The 21,563-nt window shown below is 42.3% G+C and overlaps 1 protein-coding gene across 4 annotated transcripts in view; it reads right to left on the reverse strand.

Annotated features, from left to right (window-relative positions):
* PLCG2 (phospholipase C gamma 2) overlaps nt 1-19,176 on the reverse strand; it is a 74,719-nt gene extending 55,543 nt beyond the window's left edge. Inside the window, exons 1-3 of one of the 4 annotated variants that reach the window (XM_017820980.1) lie at nt 19,141-19,176; nt 17,528-17,764; nt 10,153-10,387 (exon numbers count right to left, since the gene is read on the reverse strand). In XM_017820980.1, coding sequence (XP_017676469.1) covers nt 10,153-10,387; nt 17,528-17,620 — 328 coding nt within the window. In that variant the 5' untranslated portion in view covers nt 17,621-17,764; nt 19,141-19,176. Of the gene's footprint in view, nt 1-10,152; nt 10,388-15,607; nt 15,646-17,527; nt 17,946-19,140 lie in introns of those variants that run through there. The other 3 variants (XM_017820984.1, XM_017820981.1, XM_017820983.1) reach the window with 3 other exon arrangements.
* Between the last annotated feature and the right edge of the window lie 2,387 nt (nt 19,177-21,563).

The raw sequence follows: 21,563 nt of genomic DNA on the forward strand, positions 1-21,563 counted from the left end.
ACAGTAAGATTAATAACTCAAAACATGCCCACACATATAAAATAGCTATATGCATAAACTTACAGGTTTGTATTGCACAAGAAATGCAAATTGCACCAGCTTGCAATCCAAGAATCCAAAAGTAAATATATTACTGACTAATAGACAATGCTAGGGAAGGATTAGAAGAAGAAGAAAAATAACTTGTCGTATTTTTATTATTTCACTATCACTGTCCATGGACAATGTGCACACACATATGGTCCTTTGGGTTACAGAAGATATGATTTCACAAACAGCATTAACTCTAAGAGAGATTTCCAATTGCCATGACAACTGTTCAAAGAAGAAAAGATACAGCTTCTACCTTACCCACCTAAAAGTTACAAATCATACCGTAAGCAGCTAATCTTCTCACCTAGTGCAGTCACTGGCACTTGTAAGAAAAACATTTAAAAAGAAGGAATATAAACAGAAAATTGAGCTTAATAATTAAAAAGTTTGTGAGTTTTCTCATGGTCAATTCCAAAGATATCTCTCTCTGTTATTCAACATAAACTGCTGTATCACTTTCAGCTTGCTGCTCTCTATAGAACACAGGTACACATCAGAGCACAGCAGAACAGGAACACTGCACAGGCACACACTTTCCCAAGTCAGCTCCCTTTTTTGTCAAACCCTTGTTACAAGGCCTGCACAACAGGAGCAAGACAGCACTGAAATAGAAATATGTGCACTCTCAAGATAAGATACTTATTAGAAAACTGAGGAAGTGGTTTTGTTCTGCCTGTGGACCAGACAAATAAACAGCTCTTCCCACTTGTGGACAGTCTTGTCTTACGAGCTACAGGATGAAGTGCGAAGAGAAACATTTCATGGCTGCTCTTAAAATGTGTTTATCAGACTTAGCAAGATCCAAGGAAAACAGCTGAGGGTTTCTGTCCATGCAATTAAGAATAACACAGCATAAAAACCCTGTTTTAAATGAGCACCTCATCAGTAACAGAAGACAGTTAATAACACAATGAAACAGCAACTGCTGCCAACAGAGGGTGAGCCGAACAATGGGTAAAGCTTCAGCCTGTTGTAATGCTGCATTTCTATGATGCCAACATGGGAAGGAGAGACAAGCAAGGAAGTTCATCAACAAAATCCTGATAATGAAACATTAACTCATCTTGGAAGCAAAGTATCCCAGGCCAAACTTTCCACCATACTCCTTTCTCTCAGTCATTAAACAACTTATTTTGGGAAAACGAGACCTCAAAGGTTAACAAGAACTAATCAGGGGACACAAGCATCTTTCTTAAACTCTTTTCTCCAAGCATCTTTAGCCTCAAGGTAGAGTTTTCAATGTCTCAACCTTCGTGTCTCAGCCACCCTCTCAAACCACATAAACATCTCCTAAGATCTGCATATTGGCCAAGGGCCTCAAATTTAGAGGCAAACTTCTAAAATAAATTCATGCTGCAGCTATATATGACCAAGAACCAAAAGCTCCTAACGATGACTGATCCCCTTACCATCCAGAGGCTCTCTTAGACCCCTAGTGAGGTATCCAAATTATCATCCTAAATGCCACCATCCGAAAAAGTTGATCTTAGCCCACCAACTCACGTTAATATCAACAGAGAACACACTTTTAACTTCAAAGTGACTCCTTTCAGACTCCTATAAACCCCCACACATGAACACCACACCACAAAGCCCCCCTCGAAGTACGAACTACGAGCAGCGATAAAGCAGATTTCACAACCTGCACTGCTGTTGTCATTTCCAGGGGCTGTTACCTCACACTGACCTCTGAAATAATACAAAACTTACTCAATGCCTCCCCTCAGTTACACACACTCACTACAGTTCTCCTTGCCTTAAGGCCTTTCAACCCTGCCTTGCCATTCTCCTGCATGAATGTGTGTGAATATACATTGAGGCACAAGGATTTTTGTGTGCACAGGCACGTTATTGCTTCTCCAACCGGTCTCTGAAAAAGAGATCACTATGCCTTAGTTGCTAAACATTCAGAAGATAGAGGTTCAGCAAGAGAACAAAACAGGGGGAAGAGGAGGAGAGAGAAAGATTTACATAAAACCCACTCAAATTCAAAATTTTACATTCCTCTACTTGTCTGGCAACATATTAAATACATCCTACAGAAGTCTGGCAAGATAGCACTACATTTGCTTAAATAATAAATGAAACAAAGATATAATACATATTACAGTTGCAGAAAATTAATAGAAACTACCTGTATAACCTTAATTACATTTTATAGTGCCATTTAGCATGTGTTATTCTATCTCATTGAAAGAAAAGCCAAGGCAGAAAATCGGAGAGAGAAAAGAGAAACATGCACATCAAGCATAAATTTTGGTCTCACACTAAGCTCCGTGGTCTTTCCAGGTAGTCTGGAGTTACCTGGCCCCTTCCACATGATGCCCATGAACTCCACAATGGCTGATCCCAACTGAACTGAGAAAGGAACGGGCCAGGAAAAGCTACAACATGTTTCAGACTCAGATTAGTAAATCAACTGTACCAACTTAGCTGTTATACACTTACTGTGAACTTTTTATAGCACAATCTGTCACTGAACAAGTAAAATGTAACTTCATGCCTGTGCCAGAACTACAAGCACAGCACTTCAGACACTCTTATTTTGTGCTGCCTTCAAGCACTGAGCCTTCCTCCTCCTCCTCCTCAATGCCACGTGCAAATTGCAGACATACCCTGGCCTGGCTTCACAGACACATATTCCTGGGGCCTGATACACCCAAAAAAAGCATAGACCTGAACATATGCAGCTTGCAGTGTCAGATCAAATCCAATACATTTGCAGGTGCAATTTCCACAAAAAAAGTGAAAGAAGATGAATGCATTTCCCAAGGAAACACAAACCAAAGTATGCCCTGTAGAGAAGTTGACTCACACCCAGCCAGACATGGACACTCCCAACACATTCAGTCCCCAGCCAAACAGTTTGAAGAAGTCTAGTGCCACTCTAAAACCCACAACACTAGTTTACATTTCATCCATTCCTTCATGTGGTTATTTCCCCAGGTTGAAAGGATCTCCTTGGCAGCCTCATCAGTCACCAATTTATTGTGACAACTCCCCCAAGCGGCTCTTTAACAAGACTGGACTCCAAGGCACCTTCAATTACCATCCTGTCTCAGGCTCTCATCTGGATGTCCAGTATTCCTGGCAGTTCAGAGCCTGAAGCTTCTGAACTTCAGCTCCTGCTGCTGTGTGTTGTTTGGCAAATCAGTTAATTCAATGGATCATTACCCTACTACATAGCTACTTTCCAAAGACTGCACAGATTAATTGCTCAATGCCTTCCAGGGCACCTGCTGGAGCTCTTTCACTGCCATGAATTTCACAATAAACTTTTGATCTTCCACATCTCCACTGATCTCCACTCCAATAACCTGGCAGCAGTGATCACGTTCAGTCACACTCTCAGAGGTAGGAATTCCTGTTACATTTCCTTCAGTCGCACTTAGAGGTAGAGGGTAAAACAGAACTTGGATTTCACTACAGCAGGTGCTGTGCAAGCTGAGCAGAAGACAAGACATAAGGTAAGCACAAGTAGAAAACTATGTGAAGAGGAGAACCGAAAAGAACATTATGCTATTGTACACAACAACACTGTGCTCATCCCAGATGGAGAGAACAAACCAGCACTGCTATTTAAAGGGAGAAGTTCTGCCTCTGTCTGCCGTGTGATCACCCACTACCCACCTCTGGTTGGGAGAACAATCATTCAGCACCCAGATTAGGGAACAGCCCCTGCTGAAAACCAGTCAGTGCCAATAGCAGAGCACCTTCTGTGAGCTGCAAGTGCCCATGTAAATTCACTGCAGGAAGGCAAACTTGCACAGATCACCTTTGGTTGAGTCGGGTAATTTTAGGCTGGAAAGACAGGCAGACTGTTTATAAACAAGTCAAAAAACCTTAGAGACTGTCAACCTAGCAAGGTATCCTTGATAGCAAAGTCTTGATTAACAGTGTAGAAGTTCACCCAAGTCTGCCATTATGGACTACAAAGTCCTCTAAGATAACACTCCTGATTCAAAGCCTAAATTCTCCAGGAGTCCTTCAGTGTCTGTGGCCACAAATGATGCTTGGATCAGAGCTCAGTAATGCACTTAATGAAGGAGAAGAAAAAGCCTACAGAAAGATTCAGAGGAGGCTTATGGACTCAGAAATCATTCTGTGAGCATTATTTCAGTAAGTCTCAAAAGGCTAAAGGGAAATTACTGGCAATGTTCCAGAGAAGAAAATAAGGGACTGTGACCACCCAGGTGCTGTGCACTGAGACACGGGATGGGCATTCTCTCTATGAATATATTTGCATTTTCATGTGGATGTATGCATAGCAACATTCCACACTGAAGAACCAGATTTCAGAATACTTTTCTTTTTCCCAACAATTTGCATTACAAAATATTCCAAAGAAGATTTCATTTTAGAAACTGCCCTCTTCAACACAGGCTATGTGCAAATGAGCACCCAGTGAGTGAAAAACGCCTTTAGTATCCTTTGGCAAATGTACTTCATGGTGGTTAGTGAGGACAATGGCTCTGCTCTCACTTCTGCAGAATTAAATATTAACTACACAAGGTGTGTTTTAACAGCCTCCTTTATTCAGAGCAGCAATGAACACGAATCTTGTGTGACTCTAGAGGAACAAGGTGAGGCTTCTCTCAGAGAACAAAGTCACAAGAAAACAGAAAGCAGCACGGCAGTATAGATGTGGTAGGGAAAGTAATTCAGCTCATACAAACAAAGATGTTTACTGAGACATTCAGTGGCTCAAGAAGTCATTACAGATAAGGCACAAAATGATCTGAAAACACAGTCACAAGGATGAAACAGTGTGGTGCACCTTGAGAAAGCACCCGTGAGTACCTTTCCAAGGGTCCTCTGGGGATTTAGCTTTAGAGAAGTGCACCTTTTAAACCCCCAGGGTTTTATGTAATCAGGTCACACAGAGCTGTCACATACAGCAACAACAAATTACCACTAAATTTATAACTTCTCATTGGATTGCTCAGCAGAGCAAGGTGTTACAGTCCTTCCCAGTTTGAGCTCTGAATTCAAGAGGCTGTACATCTCAAATGGCTATTGGTTTCATATTGAAAATTAGAAGGCACCTCCACAAATGACATAAGAATAAGGTACAATTTACATATATGCCCATAAAAGTTTACATTCTGCTCTATGCAACAAAACCAAACCAAACCATTGCTGTGTCAACCTGACTTTGGGGAAAGTGTACTGGAGTACCTCCATCTCACACTCACTTGGACCAGCCACTGCAGGGGTATCAGGCCTGTGAAGTTCATTCCATCCCCGTTTTGCTGGCTGGCCATGACAGGAAGTCTGGTTAGACATTGCAGAACTGAGCTGCTAAAGGGAACAAATTATTTGAAAAAAGATCTACAAGCTACACATGCTCATTTTTTCATTTGACCACAGAAACCAAGCTCTAAATATTCATCTGAAGACTTACAATGATTCCCTGGGTAACAAGTGAAACACAGCAATTTCAAAACACAGGGAAAAAGGTGAATTTTAATGTCTCTTTGTGAAGATACTCCACAAAGAGCAAGAAGTGGATTCACTTTTCCAGTGACATACTGTTCTTTAAAAGTATTCAAAAGACAGAATAGAGACTCAGGGTTTTTCAATTTATTACTCTAAGTCTGAAACAGTAAGGAAATTCAGACAGAAATTCTGGAAGCAGTAAGGAAAAATAAAAGTCACTACTAGAAAGCAGCAAGATCAAGTCTAACATTCAAGCCAAATGAAGCTCTCATTTCACACTCCTCGGCAGAATATGTAGATACTCATCACTTCTCCCAGAGAGGTACTGACCTGTAAATGTTTATACCATCTTCTCCAATGGGAAAAAATTCAATTTTCCACCACAGAGGAAATTTACATTGGCATTAACAATACTACTGATTAAAGGATTAGCTGCTTAATGTATGGGGGGAAAAAGATCTATGTTTGAGAACGTAAGCCAAAAGTCTCTTAGGTGTTAGTTTTTTTAAGTTTCCCAATGCACCTGACAGCCAAAAGGATGCATGGAACCAAAACTTGCTCTCCTTGGCAGGTCATTTTAGCAAAGATTTTAAAAGCAAAATTATCAAACTTTAATTTCATGGAAAAGATGCTGCAGGATAAAACACAAAATACAACAACAAAGATTAAAAAAAACCCAACTCTTGTTAGGAAGAACAGCACTGCCTGTGGCAACACACATAAGTCTGTTATTACAGTAATTATAGATCCCTGCATTTCACCTCACCCTGTCAGCTGAATGTGACCTGATCTGGTCTTGTTATTTACATGATTATACTATAGATGCACTGCTTCTATAATGAGCTTTGATCATTAAATATCCAGGTGCAACATTTGGCAGAAACCAGTGATTTCTGGTTGGCAATGTAACACAACCTGAAAACACAGGGCAATCTTGCAGATCGAGAAAAAAAAATGAGCAACTCCCACAGGTACTAATTCTACTTATAATGTGAATTTACTGAGTTAGTTCTTTGCTTCCTTTCACTCTCTTTTTTAACATACCTGTGAAACACAAAAATTCAACTTGGTTTTATGAGAGTTTTTTAAATATCATGCTCTAGAGGACAAATTCTGTACAATCTCCACTTCTTAGCAGGAAGAAAATCTCAAGTGAACTTAACAACCTATCTCTTCCCTTTTCTCTGTCAACCTTACCTGTAACCTGAAAACTTGGTCTACATACAGAAAAAGCAGTTTAACAGCTCATGTATTATATAACTTTTACTAAACATGGCCCTCTGATGTTTTAAACCTACTTCTTGTTTTGTGCTTGCACAACTAAATCATCACTAGATATTTTTATTCTTGAGTCTTTTGCAATAAATAAAGAACATAAAAAAATAGGTGATCTTTCTTTTCTAAATATTAAGGGAATAAAATATGATTGATTATATCATTTTACAAAAGCAGGTCTCCTCTTTGTGTGGCAAAAAAAAAAAAAAAAAAAAATCCTAGGTCATCAAAACAAGAGAAATCATCTTATGTCCTCAAACAGAATCTTCCTTGAAATGAGCATGCTTGTACTGCAGAGAATCACACACTTGCACATTCACGGAAGGCACCACAGATTTCTCAGAGTATAAACTCTCCTGGCTGTGAATCATCCCTTCACTCACAGATTCATGGAAGAATATGCAGAAACTCACATATTTTCCAGTGACTAATCAAATTCTACTCACCACGAACTTTCCCTTAATAATTGTCCTTAAAGCACTTTGCATCTGATAAAGAAGAAAATATCCATTACAGATCAGCTTCCTGGAGATTTACACCTTGCCACCTATTTGCTTAAATACCATAACCTCTTATGCCCTACTTTATTCACGTGCATACAAATGCATGTACCACGACATAAGGAAATTTGGGAGCCCTTATTTGGTACTACCGGAATGTCCTCTTGGTCACCAAGCCCCAGGTGCCAGTCACACAGACTCTTAGCAGAGCCCTGGCCAGCTCTTCTCACCCTTGGCCACCTTTTCCTTCCCCTTTGCCTTTCACTGCTGTCCAGCAGTTCCCTCCACTGCCATCCCCGCTATGACAGCGTGTTCCCACTTGTTTGTGGGACATTTGGTATCCAAGCAAAGAAACAGCCCAGCAGCTGACACGGAGGCAGAAGTGACCCTCAGACACCACTGTGTAGAACACACCCCCACTGTGTGGCCAGCCTGGGACAGTCTGACTGGGGACAACCCACCCAGGGTGTGTGTGACCCCAGGGCCCCCACCCAGACCCACGCTCAGCTGTGAAGGTTAAACACACAAGAAAAGTACTGAGCAGAACCACAAGGAAGCGACACGCTGAGCAACCCACTGCAATAGATCCTGCTGGTCAGTCACGGCTCACAGGCATCTATCCAGAATCCATCAATTACTTCATGCAAGGAAAAGGCCCATTACACATTAAACAAACAAATCAAATCCCTCCGTACAAGGGAACCAAACTTTCCTTCTCTCAAACCAAAACTAGTTCAGCTTTAATATCGTTAGCAAGATCTGTAATTCTTACAGTTGCAAACCCATGAACATACAGTGGTCAATAAAACCTATGGGTAAGTGATCCATACACTTTTTATATATTCAATGGCCAGGGCAAGAGACTCCAGCAGACAATAATTCAGAGCAGGAACTAAACTTCCCTCTGGAGGAGCCTTTCATTCTCTCAAATGACTATCTGGGCAGACAGGTGAGACTAACCTTGGAATTTAACTGCTTAATGGTAGGCTGTGAAAACATCCCCTCAAACTTATCTCACACACAGAAATCCCAATCCTATTTATAACCTCAGTCCCCAAGACCCCATGCACTCTGCATCAGAGCCACGAACCTTTCACCAGGTCAACTGAGTGTTTGCAACACTCACCAAAACTTCCTTCTCATCCAAGAAACAGAGAAAATTTCTCCTACTGCAATCACTGACAGGGGCTCCACTGAAACTAGAACCAGTGTGCATAGCAAGAAATATAAATGAGGAAAAAAAACCTAAAACACAATGGCTTCAAAGCACAGGTGACCTTATAAAAGTATTAATATCACACTAGAACATACAAAACAATAGGAAAAAAATTTAAAAAACAACAAACAAACCCCACACTGCTCCTCAAGGGAAAGACATCTGTCATCAGAAGTTAAACCAATCTTTTGGTGCTCATGACTTAGGATCAACAGTCCTAAGATTTCACAAGCAATCCCACAATAAACTTTAGGGTATCTTTAACAGTTTAAAATAAGGATAATGCAGGACACAAAGAAATGCCAATAAGTAAAAGGCAGAAGAAAATGCTCCGACATTTTGTAGCCAGCACCTACCAGGATTTCCCTCAGTGACCTTAAGAGCTACAAGGGCATCTAAAATGTCTCCATGCAGAGAACAACAGCGAGATGACTAAAAGAAGCCCAAGCATGGGTGAGCACAGGCACATCTAGCTCAGAGCTGCTTCCTTCAGCCATTTGCATAGCTCTCTGCAGGCCTCCCTAAGGAAGCACATGGTGCTGGCATTCATTTTAATACACTACTGAGACCCTGCATTTCAAACACCCACGATGAAAACACTTTTCTAAGGTGCATTGCTCCCTCCTGTCCATTCGGGTTTCATGATGGGTTGTGTTGGAACCAAACAATGTAGGAAAGGCACAGGTGAGGTGCTCTGGAGTCTCAGCAGGTGACTACAAGAGCAGAGACACTAAAAACTTTCCTGGCCTCCACTACACCCAAAAAATACTGCAAGAGAGGTAGCTCCCCTCTTTCTGTTGCTAATCTTTTCCCTCTCATCACTTGATACACTCATAAAATGGAAAACATGGGCAAATTTTATTTAACTTTCCTTGAAAGGTGCTCATTTACCAGTCTCTCCTAACTTTATTGGCTAACAAGAAAGCAAGACACCTCTCAGTCACTCAAACTTTCTTTGGGCCTACAGAGCATTACATTTTACAACAGCAGAGTCACAGTAAATCAAAAAAAATGCAGATTGTACAACAGGATGAGAGTTGTCTTACAAACAGCAACTACTGCCTTCAGCAAGTCTCACTAGCTTGGACGAGCTCAACAGCCACCTTGAGCTCAGGAAAACTGAAATGCCATCCAAGAACTCACTTGACTTGGTATTTCCCAAAAAAGGTCCTAAATAATGATTTCTATTCTGAAGCAGCAAATTGCCTGAGAAAATAGAAATATTAATTCAGTTTCCTTGTATTTGAAGGTGGTTTTTTTTTTTTTGCAGTGAGAAGGGGTAAAGAATTACTCACTTGAATTTATAAGACATAATGACCAAAAACAGTTGTCACTCAGTAACTTAATGCAGAGAACACAAGCACCATCATATTCAAAGATGAAAACTTTAAGAACAAGGCTCAGGATAAAAGCATGTTAATCATATTTAAGCAGTGTTAGATACCTAAATAACAAGCCGCAGAAAATTCTTCATCTACTTTGCAACAATTCAGAATATTCTCAGCAAATTACCAAACTCTTTTCAGCCAGAAGCTTCATTATGTTGCCACAGGCTCATTAAATTAATATTTGGCAAGTACATCCATTCACTATTAACTCCAACTTCAGGTACACTTTGCAAATACTCACAGACACCTTCAATCTTGTCAGCTGTCTTGCTCCATGCAACCTGCCTGGTTTCCATTATGACTTGAATAGTCCTTCTTTCTGGGCTACTCTTTTTAAGACTGAATATTGTCATAACAGTTCCCAGCTCCAAAGTCCTTTTGATCTGGCTTTTCTCATACTCCGGCAGCACTCCATAGTTTATACTCTTTCTGGGCATTTTTTTCTTTTTAATTAAACTTTTACGGTTTTCAGTGTCCTGAAAAGAAAAAAAAAGGGAGAAAATTCAACATTTAAAACAACATTTCTTTAAAAATCACATTTGTGTAAGTTAGATACCCAATGGAGACTCTTGCCCATGCAAATGCAAGGCAGGTACATGGCCAATATTAACAGGATCCTTGCTGTTCTCTCCTGAAAGGAAGTACAAACCCTCACTCCTAACACAGACTTATATCTCTAAAGTCTCCACATTAGGACAGGAAAAAAACAGAAAAACAAAAACAACAACAAAAAAACCCTAACCAAATCAAACAAACAAACAAAGAAAAGGAAAGAAAGAAAACCTGCAGGAAATACCGAATTTAAGAATAAGTATTACAGAAAAAGGAACAAAAAACAAAACACAGTGAACACAAACTACTGAAAAGAAAAAAAAAAACAGGACCTGGACCATAACAAATAAAGCCTAAATAAAACTAAAGAACACATCAGAAACATGAAAAAAAAAAAAAGTGTCCAAACTCGAGCAGAACTATGCTAAGAACCTCTCTTAAAGGAGCAACATTTGGTTTCTCTGTAACATTTTCTGCCACATTTCCTAGAACCTTCTCCTACCCAAAAAATAATGTAAATACAATTATGCTGCAGAAATTGCTAAGGCAGTTTATTTCACTTACCAAACCTCCAACTTTTTTGACAGTATGACTGGTGGCCAAGGAAGGATTACTTTCTGGGATGGTTATACAAGTAACTCCTGATTAGACAGGCAAAAACAGTACCTAGTGCAAGCATGAATAGAATCCTTTTTCGCAGTACCTAGCAGGGTTTCCGTGTATCACTTACAAATTATAGATGCACATCAAATTTAAAATGTAAGCATCACACACCACGTATTCTGTCCAAATGCACTTTTACCCCCTCAAAGCACTAAGCAGCAAGAATGCACCTCTGAAGCCTCCAAGTAGCAATATTGGGTTTTCCCCACAAAATGGCAAGTGTCACTGGTAGGTCCAAAGAGAAACTTCCTTAAACAAAGTTCCAACCCTGACTATATTTACCTTGATTTGATGACTTCAAGAGTCTCTGAAGACATCAAAAAATGTGCACTTTGATCCTACTTTGATTCTACCAAACTCCTTCCAAGCATCAGATCTGTTTTATTTGTTCTATACAGTGAGATACCTTTGTTCACAGACTCTCTAATTGACATAGAGACAAAAGAAACACTTAACAGAAATCACCATTTCTATAGGAATTTCCTCATTGGTTTAGGGCATTTGCGGAATTATGTTCCATAAAAACCTCATTAGTTCTATGCAAGGTGGAATTTAAAACTTCTCATTCTTGAAACTGATACTACTCCAAGAAATACCTGGAAATCCATCCTGTCCTACGTACTGACAACCTAGATATTAACATGAGAAAAGGAGATATATGCAACAGATTTGAATCATACTCTTTCTACTCTTCCAGGATTACTTTTTTTTATATTCCCAGTGCTTTCTTCCAATAACCAAAATGCTGCCCCCAGGTGAACTGCAGCAGGTTTGCTCTTCTTGCATCAGTTTGCTGCCCGAAGAGACCTCTAAAATCTGAGAAGCCTCACAGGTTCTGCTGTCAGTGTTACTGTCTTCTTGATATTACATCAGGAAGAGCGAGGATGATTGAAGCCTGGCAATCCAATGACAAGATAGCACAAGAAATAATTATATCAGCTGGCATAAACTCTTGCACTATATTCGATTTTAAACCTGTATGAGAGCTATATGAGAATTTAAACCAGGTAACTGTCCTTTTGGGAGCTGTAGTGAGGGGAAAACATGAGTAAATATCAACACTGAAACAAATGCTGGCTACATCTGAAAAGTCTCAGTTTATGCACTTCTAAAACTTCATGGCTGTGTTTCTCCTACACAGTCTTCTTTTTCTTACCCATGTGATATTTGTGTGCACACACTTGGGACACCAAACAGCCAAAAGACAGATGTGCACACAGCAGATCTTGCAAATATTACCAAGCTTCTGTGCTCTGGTCAGCCTCATGTCATCGCCTCAAACAGCTAATTACAAGCCCGATTACTCCTCGGTGAGATTATTTACAAACAGGGTGCTCTGGAACCTGCTCTTTCATCTATGAGTATCATTTGCACACAAGTTGCAGGGGCTGCTGCCACACAGTTCCCAGCCATCCTCCTTAAGCTCATCCTTGGGCAGGGCAGGTTTAAAGAACTCTGTGCACATGCAGCCACCAGGCACAGCATCTCCTGCGGTTCTCTCCCCCTCTCCTCAGTCCACTCCTCTCCCTCACAGGCAGTTTCAGTTTCCGCGTTGATGGCTAATTCGACCATGGCACTTCTCGCTTCCCTTTCGTAACTTCTTCCAGCCCTCCTCCCCCTCACCCCGTGCACTGTCTCCTGACCTGCCCCTCGCTACGGAGCGCCCTTTTCTGCTCCCTCTCATTAAAGCCACCAATCTGCCTTTCAACATCGTCACCAGCTGCTTTCAGTGCAACCTGACTTCGAAGCTGTCCGGGCAATCTTTCCAATCCCTTTTTAAATTCGACCACTTAAAAAAAAAAATTATTATTATTTTTGTAAACTAAGAGAGAAGCCACAACGGTCCCTTTTTAGCTGCAGGGCGGCCTCTTCTGCACTGCCCCTCGTGAATCTGAAGTGCTCCACAGCAGGAATCATCTCACACCACGTTTTGCAAAACATTACACACATTATGTGGGGTTTTATACCAACAACGTTGTTACGGTAATAAAAAAATGGAGTATTCTTTCCTTATAATACTGAAAATATATATATACTCCAATGCTACAACTCAGAGGGAGTGAACAATTTAAGTACCGTAAGCAACAGCAGATTTTTATGGTTTAGCCATAATGTGACTGATCCTTTCAGACTCCCTGGAACTAATCAGAGAATCATCTGAATTATCACAGGTTTGCACCTAACAAGATAGCGTAGTCATCTTGTCTTGCTGCAATGACTGGTATTAACAAGAAATGAAAGGAGGGGAAAACAAAAAATTAAAGCAAAATCTTTCTACAGTGTCTGTTTTTCTGACAAATAAAAGAAAACCCGACTTCTCACTTTGCTCTTTTCATTAAGAATTGTAATAAAACGAATATGCTGCGATTTGGAACAAGGTTTAACCATTTTAGTAACACTTTGCTGCAATAGCAAATACCTGAACTTTTAAATTAGCACAGTTTTTTAGGAGACTGTAGAGAAATATACATCAGCTCTGCCTTTTACACTACAAGGTGTCGCTGTGAAACGAAACCTGACTTAGAACAATAAGAAAAGGAGTTTCTAAGTACAGCTATTTAATAAAAGGCAATGCAGCAGGTTTTTTGAGAGATAAGTACTTCAGTACAAAGGAACTGCCTTTCCGAAGTGGCTTCTTAAACAGTTTCCGCTGAATAGAATATACTGGACTTCCTCTTTTAAAGTAGCTCTTTCTTCCAAAACCAGAGAGAACAGTGGTTTTAGTCTAACTTGAATCCTAAGTCATAGGCCAAGTTTTTAACTTACTGTGAAACAACAGTGTAGCTGAGGATACCCACTTTGTCAGAAAAGATGGAAGGAATATTGCAATATTTGACCAACCTAAGTGACCACTTCTAGACTGTTCTGGTTACCTACTCCAGTTTAAGAATAACATCACAGAGAGCTGCCTAAGAGTAAAGGAACTAACATAAGCCCTTGGCTTTAGACCTAACCTTTAAAACATGTCTTACCAACAGGTGCCCCTCACCTCCCTACACCCATGACTGCACAACTATTTGAATTAACAATATTTCTACCCATTCATGCAGCAGAATTTCATAATGACCCTCATCACCTGGATGCCTCTAGCCCAGCAGAGTGTGAACTACAAGATGCTGTGTGCAATAGAAGCTTTACTGCTCTTCTACTGAAAAGTTACTGAAGCCTAAAGTAGAAAGGTCCAGCACCACTTACAGGATTCAACAAGTGAGTTAATAATCACAGAAGCATGCCATAAGCTCTAGACACAGACACTGATCCATGGCTCTTTCCCTTTGACTGTAGGAACTACAGGAGTTAAATTTTGAAGGTGTCCTGTACCATATGCAGAATTGGGACCACTTGTTATTGTTTATGTAAGAGCTGTTTTGACACTTTTTAGTTGAAAAGCCTGACTGATTTGGACTGAAAAGTCTAAAAGACTCACTGCAAGTAACCAAGTGGACATGGACATGAAAAAAACAAACTACTTAATCTATCCAAAAACCTGTATATTTAGTTTTACTTCATTACAGTACTTCAGACTTTCAGAAATAAACCCTTCTTATCTGAAGATCAGTCTACAGCTCCTAACTTTCTTTGCAATAACAGAAAGCGAGGAATAACTGTAGTAAAGGCAAACTATAATTGTACAAGCTAGCAAAGAACATCTCAGATAAGCACTAATGAATCCATACTCTGTTGTAATTTCACCAGTATGACAAAGCAGGTGCTTTCCAGGCACACAAGGTCATACAAAGTTTGACCACAGGTCAATTCCTAAGTTTCCCCATGTGCTCTGGGCACTGCAAAACTGTTGTTGCATCCGAGCTCTGCCTTTGGATGCGTTTAGGACACCTCCTAACCCGAGCAGGCAACCCTACCAGCATGGATATCCACCAGCAACACCAGTGCAGCCCCACAGCACTGATAATTAATAATAATCAGTGTGCTGCTCTTGCGATGCAGCTGCCGCCCTGGGAGTCCTGCGGTCTGGCGATGAGCAGGGGAGGGGAACCGCAGCAAGACGGTGCCCACCTGCCCCGGCCCGGCTGGGCCCTCGCCCCGGCAGGGCTGTGCACGGCTGGGCTGCTGTCAGGGACACGCCACACTGAAGGTTTCCTTCCTTCTTCTTGCCCAGGCTGGGCTGCGGCGGAGAGCGGCCACACGCGAGGCGCCAGGCAGCGTCCCCTCCGAGCCCCCTGGGGGAGCGCCCGCACTGCCCCGTCCCCTCCAGCCCAGGCACCCTCCGCCCCGCGGGACGACCCTCCCTGTCCCTTCTCCCCGCGGCACGTCCCTCCCTCACCCCTCGCGGGCTGCCCGTCGCTCTCCCCGAGCCCGCACTCGCCCGCAGCCCCCGCCTCCCCCCGCCAGACCCTCCCTCACGCCCGGGCTCGCCGCCCCGCCCCAGCCCCGCGGCACCTGCAGCCGTCGGGGCCGCGGCCGCCGCTCAGCACGGCGGGGAGCGCCCCTCCTGCGGCATCCCCCGGGGCCGCGCTCACCTGCGCGGCGGCAGCTCCGTGCGGCGGCGGGGCCGTGCCGGCGGCTGCCGCTGCCGGTGCCGCCGCTGGTCCCGCTGGTCCCGCGGCGCCTCTCGGGGCTCCACTTCTGCTTCTGCCGTCACCGGGAAGGGGCGGCGCCTCGTGACCCCGCGGCCACCCACAGGCGCGGGGCGGCCGAGGGCGCGGGGCCCCTCAGCGCACCGGGGACCGGCCCTGCCCTCCCGTACCTTCTCCTGCCCTCCTGTGCCCTCCCTGAGCGGCGAAGCCGGACTGGGACTCCTCACCCCGTTCCTCCACCTCCCCCGCCCCTGGGGCTGGTGTCGGGGCGAGCCCTTTGCAGCCACTGCCCCTCAGCCGCCCCCTGAGGCACAGGCTCTGGGTTAGACGCAGACACCGCTACCTGACGCTTTCCCTTTGACTGCAGGAACTTCAGGAGATAAACCTGGAAGGTGTCCTGTACCATATGCAGAACTGGGACCCTACTTGCTAAGCCTGCCCCTCCTGCCAGGTTGGGCTGTCCGGCTCTTTATGTTCTGAGCAGGAGGATTGAGCAGTACCTGGAGCTTAAGAAAAGGCTCTCAAACTTCACTGTCTTGCAGTTATGTTGACAAGTTAAAACTGACTCTCAAGGTGATCCACTGCAGTTGTATCACAGCCACCTCAGCATACGAGCGGCAATGCTAAAAGTATTTCCCAGGTTGGGATTCAGAAGAGTAGTGATAGGAGAGAACATGCTGCCTGGAGGTCAAACCCTGGTACAGTCATTAAACTTGAGGTATCACTCTTGCCCTAGACCAATTTGGTAAAGCTGGGGTAAATTCCTACATCCACAGGCAGGATAACAAGGTCATCACAGGGAACAAGTCATGCCAGTTCAGAAGACACCAAAACAAATGCCTAGAAACCAAAGCTAGATATGGTACGGCATTTGCAAGGAACAAGTTTCCCTGTGCAGAGGAAGCTCTTGGCTTTCTGCAAGGACCACTCCATGTTACAGGAGCCGTTCCCATATTCCAAATGCTAGTTCCCAAAAGCTGAAGTTAAATCTCATGGAGATAGCTCTTCATCTCCCCTCCTTCCACCACCGGTGGCTGGCACAAGGGAGTGAAAAGAACGTGTCTTTCAACAAGCTAACTCACTTTACTGAGAGGAAAAAAAGTTTTCCATGATTTCAGTCAGCATTGAAAGTGGTTGAATAATAGCCAAAGTGTGTTTTTTATTAATTCTTTCACCCTACACATGCAGAAACTACTGAAACAAAATGATACCTGGAATGAGGCAGCAACAGGTTCTTCACCAAGCACCACCAGCTTTACTACCTAGCTACCCGTGAAGAGAAACGTCAGTTGTGTCCAGCTGTATTGTAGGAGCAGTTTCAGAAACTCTTCCCAAAAACAAACTAACAAGTCAAAAGCACGAAAGGGATTCAAATAAGTATGACTTATCAAGACAGAAGTGAAGAAGGTATTCAAAATACGCTACCACAAAAAGGAAAAACTCTGAAAACCCAATACCTGCAAAAGGTGTGGATCATTTTAAATGCAAAACAAAAAGATTATCATTACAATCTCATCATTGTTCACAATTTCATGCCATCTTGCTAAAGACTCTTCACATTTTTCTAGGTGCCAAACCTGGGAAAAGTTTCTCTCTTGATAACATGTGACTCAGTTACAAATTCACAGTACAACATCTTACGGGAGCCATGATAGTAAAAGGATGAGAATAGCAGAATATGTCTCAATCACGTCACGGTTTCTCTCCTATACTTCATTTTTTGCTCTTCATCTTTAAAGTCTTCAGTGTTTTATGATGAAGCTGCTTTTGAAATTATATGAACAGAGGCAGAATGCACGTGCCAAGAGGCCAACTTCCACAGCTGCAAAAGCTAATACCCAAACATCTGTACATAGCACATACCACAGGGAGCTGAAGGGTGCAGGTGATCCTGGATGTTATATAAGCAGGAGGTAACACTAGTCTCTTATNCCAGCTGTCAGATCCAGAAGTCATTTGGGTCCATTGATAATGAATCCAAGTTCCAGCAAACACCAGCCTCAGAAGCCCCTCCTGGTTCTGCTTCACTTGGCCAGGTACCAACAGCCTCCTCAGCAGTCATATGGCACAGCTTCGGCACAGGAACCACCCTTGAACAACCTGCAAGCCACACAGGCATGGAGTTGAACATCTGTATCATGCTCAGAGCTTTGCTGCCGAATTAAACACTGCTGCAAAGAATATGGGACTTTGGCCCACTAAAATCTACCAATTCCCAACATTCCTTGCACAACCTTGGACTTACCTGATAAAACTCTGTTAAAGCTGAAGAGTCATTATACAGTCAGAGAAAGTACATATGTGGGAGAAAATCATAGCTGCAGTGGGGATCATAACATTGAATCCTGTAACAAATTCCCAGCCACACAGATGGAGTAAGCAATCCTCAAAACCAAATCAATAAAATAGTAACTCTTAGAAACACCAGCTGTTACTGAGCACATCCACTACACCAGATATAAGAGTACTCAGGCAGCCTCACAATCACAAGAGAAGATCTGAGTTATTATCAGAATCAGCAACTCTGCCATCCAACTTTCAAACCTCAAAACCCCAGGCAGACAACAGAATTTCCTGTAAGGACAGTGGACCTCATAGTCACAGATAATTATCAGGTGACATCTTCAGTTCTCTTTTTGTAGCAAAAAATCCTGTATATGTATGCTGAGAAGAGATGTGGGGAAATCAGTTCTCCATCTGAGTTGGAGAATCTGGCCCCAGCAAAGCCTGTGTGTTTAAAGGGGACAAGGTTAGCTACTAGAATAAAATCTTTCTTCCTTTTTTCTTTTTTTCTCTCCTTTTTTTCAGTTTGACTTTCTTTGTATAATTTTAAAAGGCTTCTTGAATTGTTAAAAAATATAATCACAATTCATATTATAAGATCTGAAAGTGAGTTTTTCAGCTGGAAGTACATTTTTATGTTTGGGTCATAAATCCCTCAGGAAGGCAGTTTATAGTGTTGACACTGACACTTTCTTAATTACAGCACGGGAAAGTTCAGCCCTGTCTTGTATGTGGTAATGAAGTGTTGATTGCTTCCCCTGAAGAATAAAGCAAGGCACAAAAGAGAATCTCAGGACTGGCTAGGCCGTCAGTGGTTAAAATAAATAATGGTCACAAAACTCCTCACAGGACCCACCAAGAAAATACAGCTTTTGTGGAGAAGCTAAAAGTTGAATAGCTTTATCCCCTCAATTGTAAGAAATGTTAGAGTCATTAGGCAGGAGGAACAAGTATTTTAGAGACAACTGCTACATTCTGGAGGGAGGGGGCAAGGACGTCCCTCCCAGTGGCTGTTGTCACTGGCAGAGCAGTCCTGTACCACCCCAGCTCCTCTTGGCATTGCTTCCGCTACTCTGGGAAGCCTTGATCAGGTTTTAGTGATCACCTTTAATGCCTCAAAGGGCCTCTGTGATGTGAAGCTGATCTTTGAGAACATTGTCCAGATCAAATAATGGACTTCACATAGGACTCACCCTCAAACACTGTCATACTGTGTGACAGGTCCAACACTCCCAGCATATCTTCTCAGCATAACAGAGTTCAGGCTCCTTGAAAAGCGTGTTTCTTTTAGGAAGTGTTATGATGTATACTTGGCTCCATTCTTATCAGAGTTTCATTTTAATCTTGGTAAATTATTGTCACTTAATCATAATATTTAAAAGTAAATATCAACTTAAAGTAAACTACTCAAGTCACCAGCGGAAAAGCTGACACGAAGGAAGGGAGGTTGTACTCATAAGTTGCTGGCCTGTTGCCTGCTGAAATGTTTGTGAGGCCTCAAATGTTCAGCTTCTCCCAGTCCAGTCACCCACTCCCTTGCTATTTGCAAGCACTGACTTCAAAAAAAATTCCAAGGAGTTCCTGCCCACTGGATATACACAAAATATAATACTATCCCTTACAACTTCTGTAACAATTTGCATCTGTAGATGTCACAACAATTTTTAAAAAAGAACAGAAATCATTATTTCCCATTTTCAAGGCATCAGCCCCAGAGAATGAGGAGGTTTGCCAAAAAACTTCCAACAGTTACGTGTCTTGGGCAGAACACAGCTTCCATATTTTATACTTAATATCCTGACTTTGGAATGGCATTTTCTTATAACAAAGCTCGATATGCTAGAAGAAAACTTTTCATTTGTCAGAATTATTTTTTCAGAAGTTTCAGTTGAGCAAAAACTCTGCTGTGTGCTTTGGGATGATCAATAAAAACATTTTTAAACATACGTGCAAAAACATTTGAACAAAGTTGTCAAAATGTGCTTTTTATACACACGCTATCTAGCTATTTACTCAGCGTCTTGAGCCAGTTTTGGCTACATACAACACCAGTGTATTTAGAGGGTCTGCAATCACACCTTCAGATGAAATGTTAAATACTACAGCCACTACATGCACAGTGATAAAATGCCAGCAGCTCATTACCAGTACTATCAACAGTGAGTTGATACCAATGTTACCAAGGCCTCGGCAGAACAGGAAAACTGCAGGAGGCTCCGCAGGGAACCTGGAAAATTTTCCTCCTGTGCTTTTTAAGCCAAGTACATGAAAATCTGTCATAAAAAAATAATGTGATTTTGAGTGGGAAAGACTGGGAAAAAGCAGCATTTGACAACAGTTTCGAATGAAGTGAGTTGCAACTCAGCAAGAACCAGTCTGGCTCTTCCCCCTGGGTAACTTTCAACCTTTCATTTCTTTCCCGCTGCAGAACAGCACCACAGGCGAGTTTGGGAGAGAAAACGCTCTGTTACCATCTGCTTTAGCCTCCCGCTCTCACTCATTATCCCTGTAAGCTCGGAGAGGCTTAGGAAGGGTAACTTAAGTCAGGCTGGGCACAGCGATGAGCGAGGCTGAATGGAGCATTTAGCCACTGCTCTGAGCTCCTCATGGGGAGCCTCAGTGGGGTCTCACAGTGTGCTGCACTCACAGGAGGAACACACACCAAGTGCTCTCTCACTGCTTATTTTCCATTTTCCTCTCATTCTGCTGAAGTCTTCCTAACACTAATTTTGCTTCTGATGGTGGAAGCTCTTCTGGGACCATAAAACAGCGTCTTTCTCTACTTTCTACATGGCTGATTGCAGGGATTTATTATTGTCTAAGGCCTTCCCTCAGGGCACACAGGAAGGGAGGAGAAGTTCCTTGCATCTGTGCTCACTCATGCAAAAATCAGCTTTAATGTGATACATGCTACATCACAAAAGTTTTGAAAAGCCCTCTAGCTAATTAAAGCACTAGAATTCTCTGGGGATGGAGAGAGCATGCTGGTCCTAATGCAGATAAACATGTAATCATGAAAAAACATGTCAAAATCTCACTGAAATCAAAACAGGATTGAAAAATTAATGATGTTCATGAGTGATAATTTCTGAATAGGGGTAGAATGAGAGATGCTCTTCAGGAATATGCCTTGCAGATGCCTGTGCCTTGGAAGAGCATCCATCTGGTGTATCTCCAGGATCAGCATATTTGTATAGAATGCAAATCTTTATTGCAACTGCTGTTATCTTTATGCACTGTAGTCATAACTGAGTGAGTCACATTAAAGGTCAAAACCTTCTGTTCTACTTTTTATAATAAGCATCTTTTTAACATACAGTGTTAGAGATCCTGCGCATCAACAGATCAAGGTTGGAGCTGGTATTGGGTGATCTACGACAGACCCTGGCACAGGGACCCAATCTTAGTAATGTATTCGTTAGCAATTTAAAAGAGGGAATAAATGGAGGGGGAGGAAATTGGGATAATGTATGCACTAATTACTAAAATCCTGACTAAATTAGATATTTGAGATAGGCTGCTTAAGTTTTCTCGTCTCTCAAACCGCCTTCCAGCTTGCAGAACAAATCTGTGTTAGAGTCTGGGGGGACTGTGCTCTGGGGCAGGCAGGTGGAGA

The sequence above is a fragment of the Lepidothrix coronata genome, unplaced genomic scaffold (assembly GCF_001604755.1).
Source record: "Lepidothrix coronata isolate B3197 unplaced genomic scaffold, Lepidothrix_coronata-1.0 Scaffold87, whole genome shotgun sequence".
Lineage (NCBI taxonomy): Eukaryota > Metazoa > Chordata > Aves > Passeriformes > Pipridae > Lepidothrix > Lepidothrix coronata.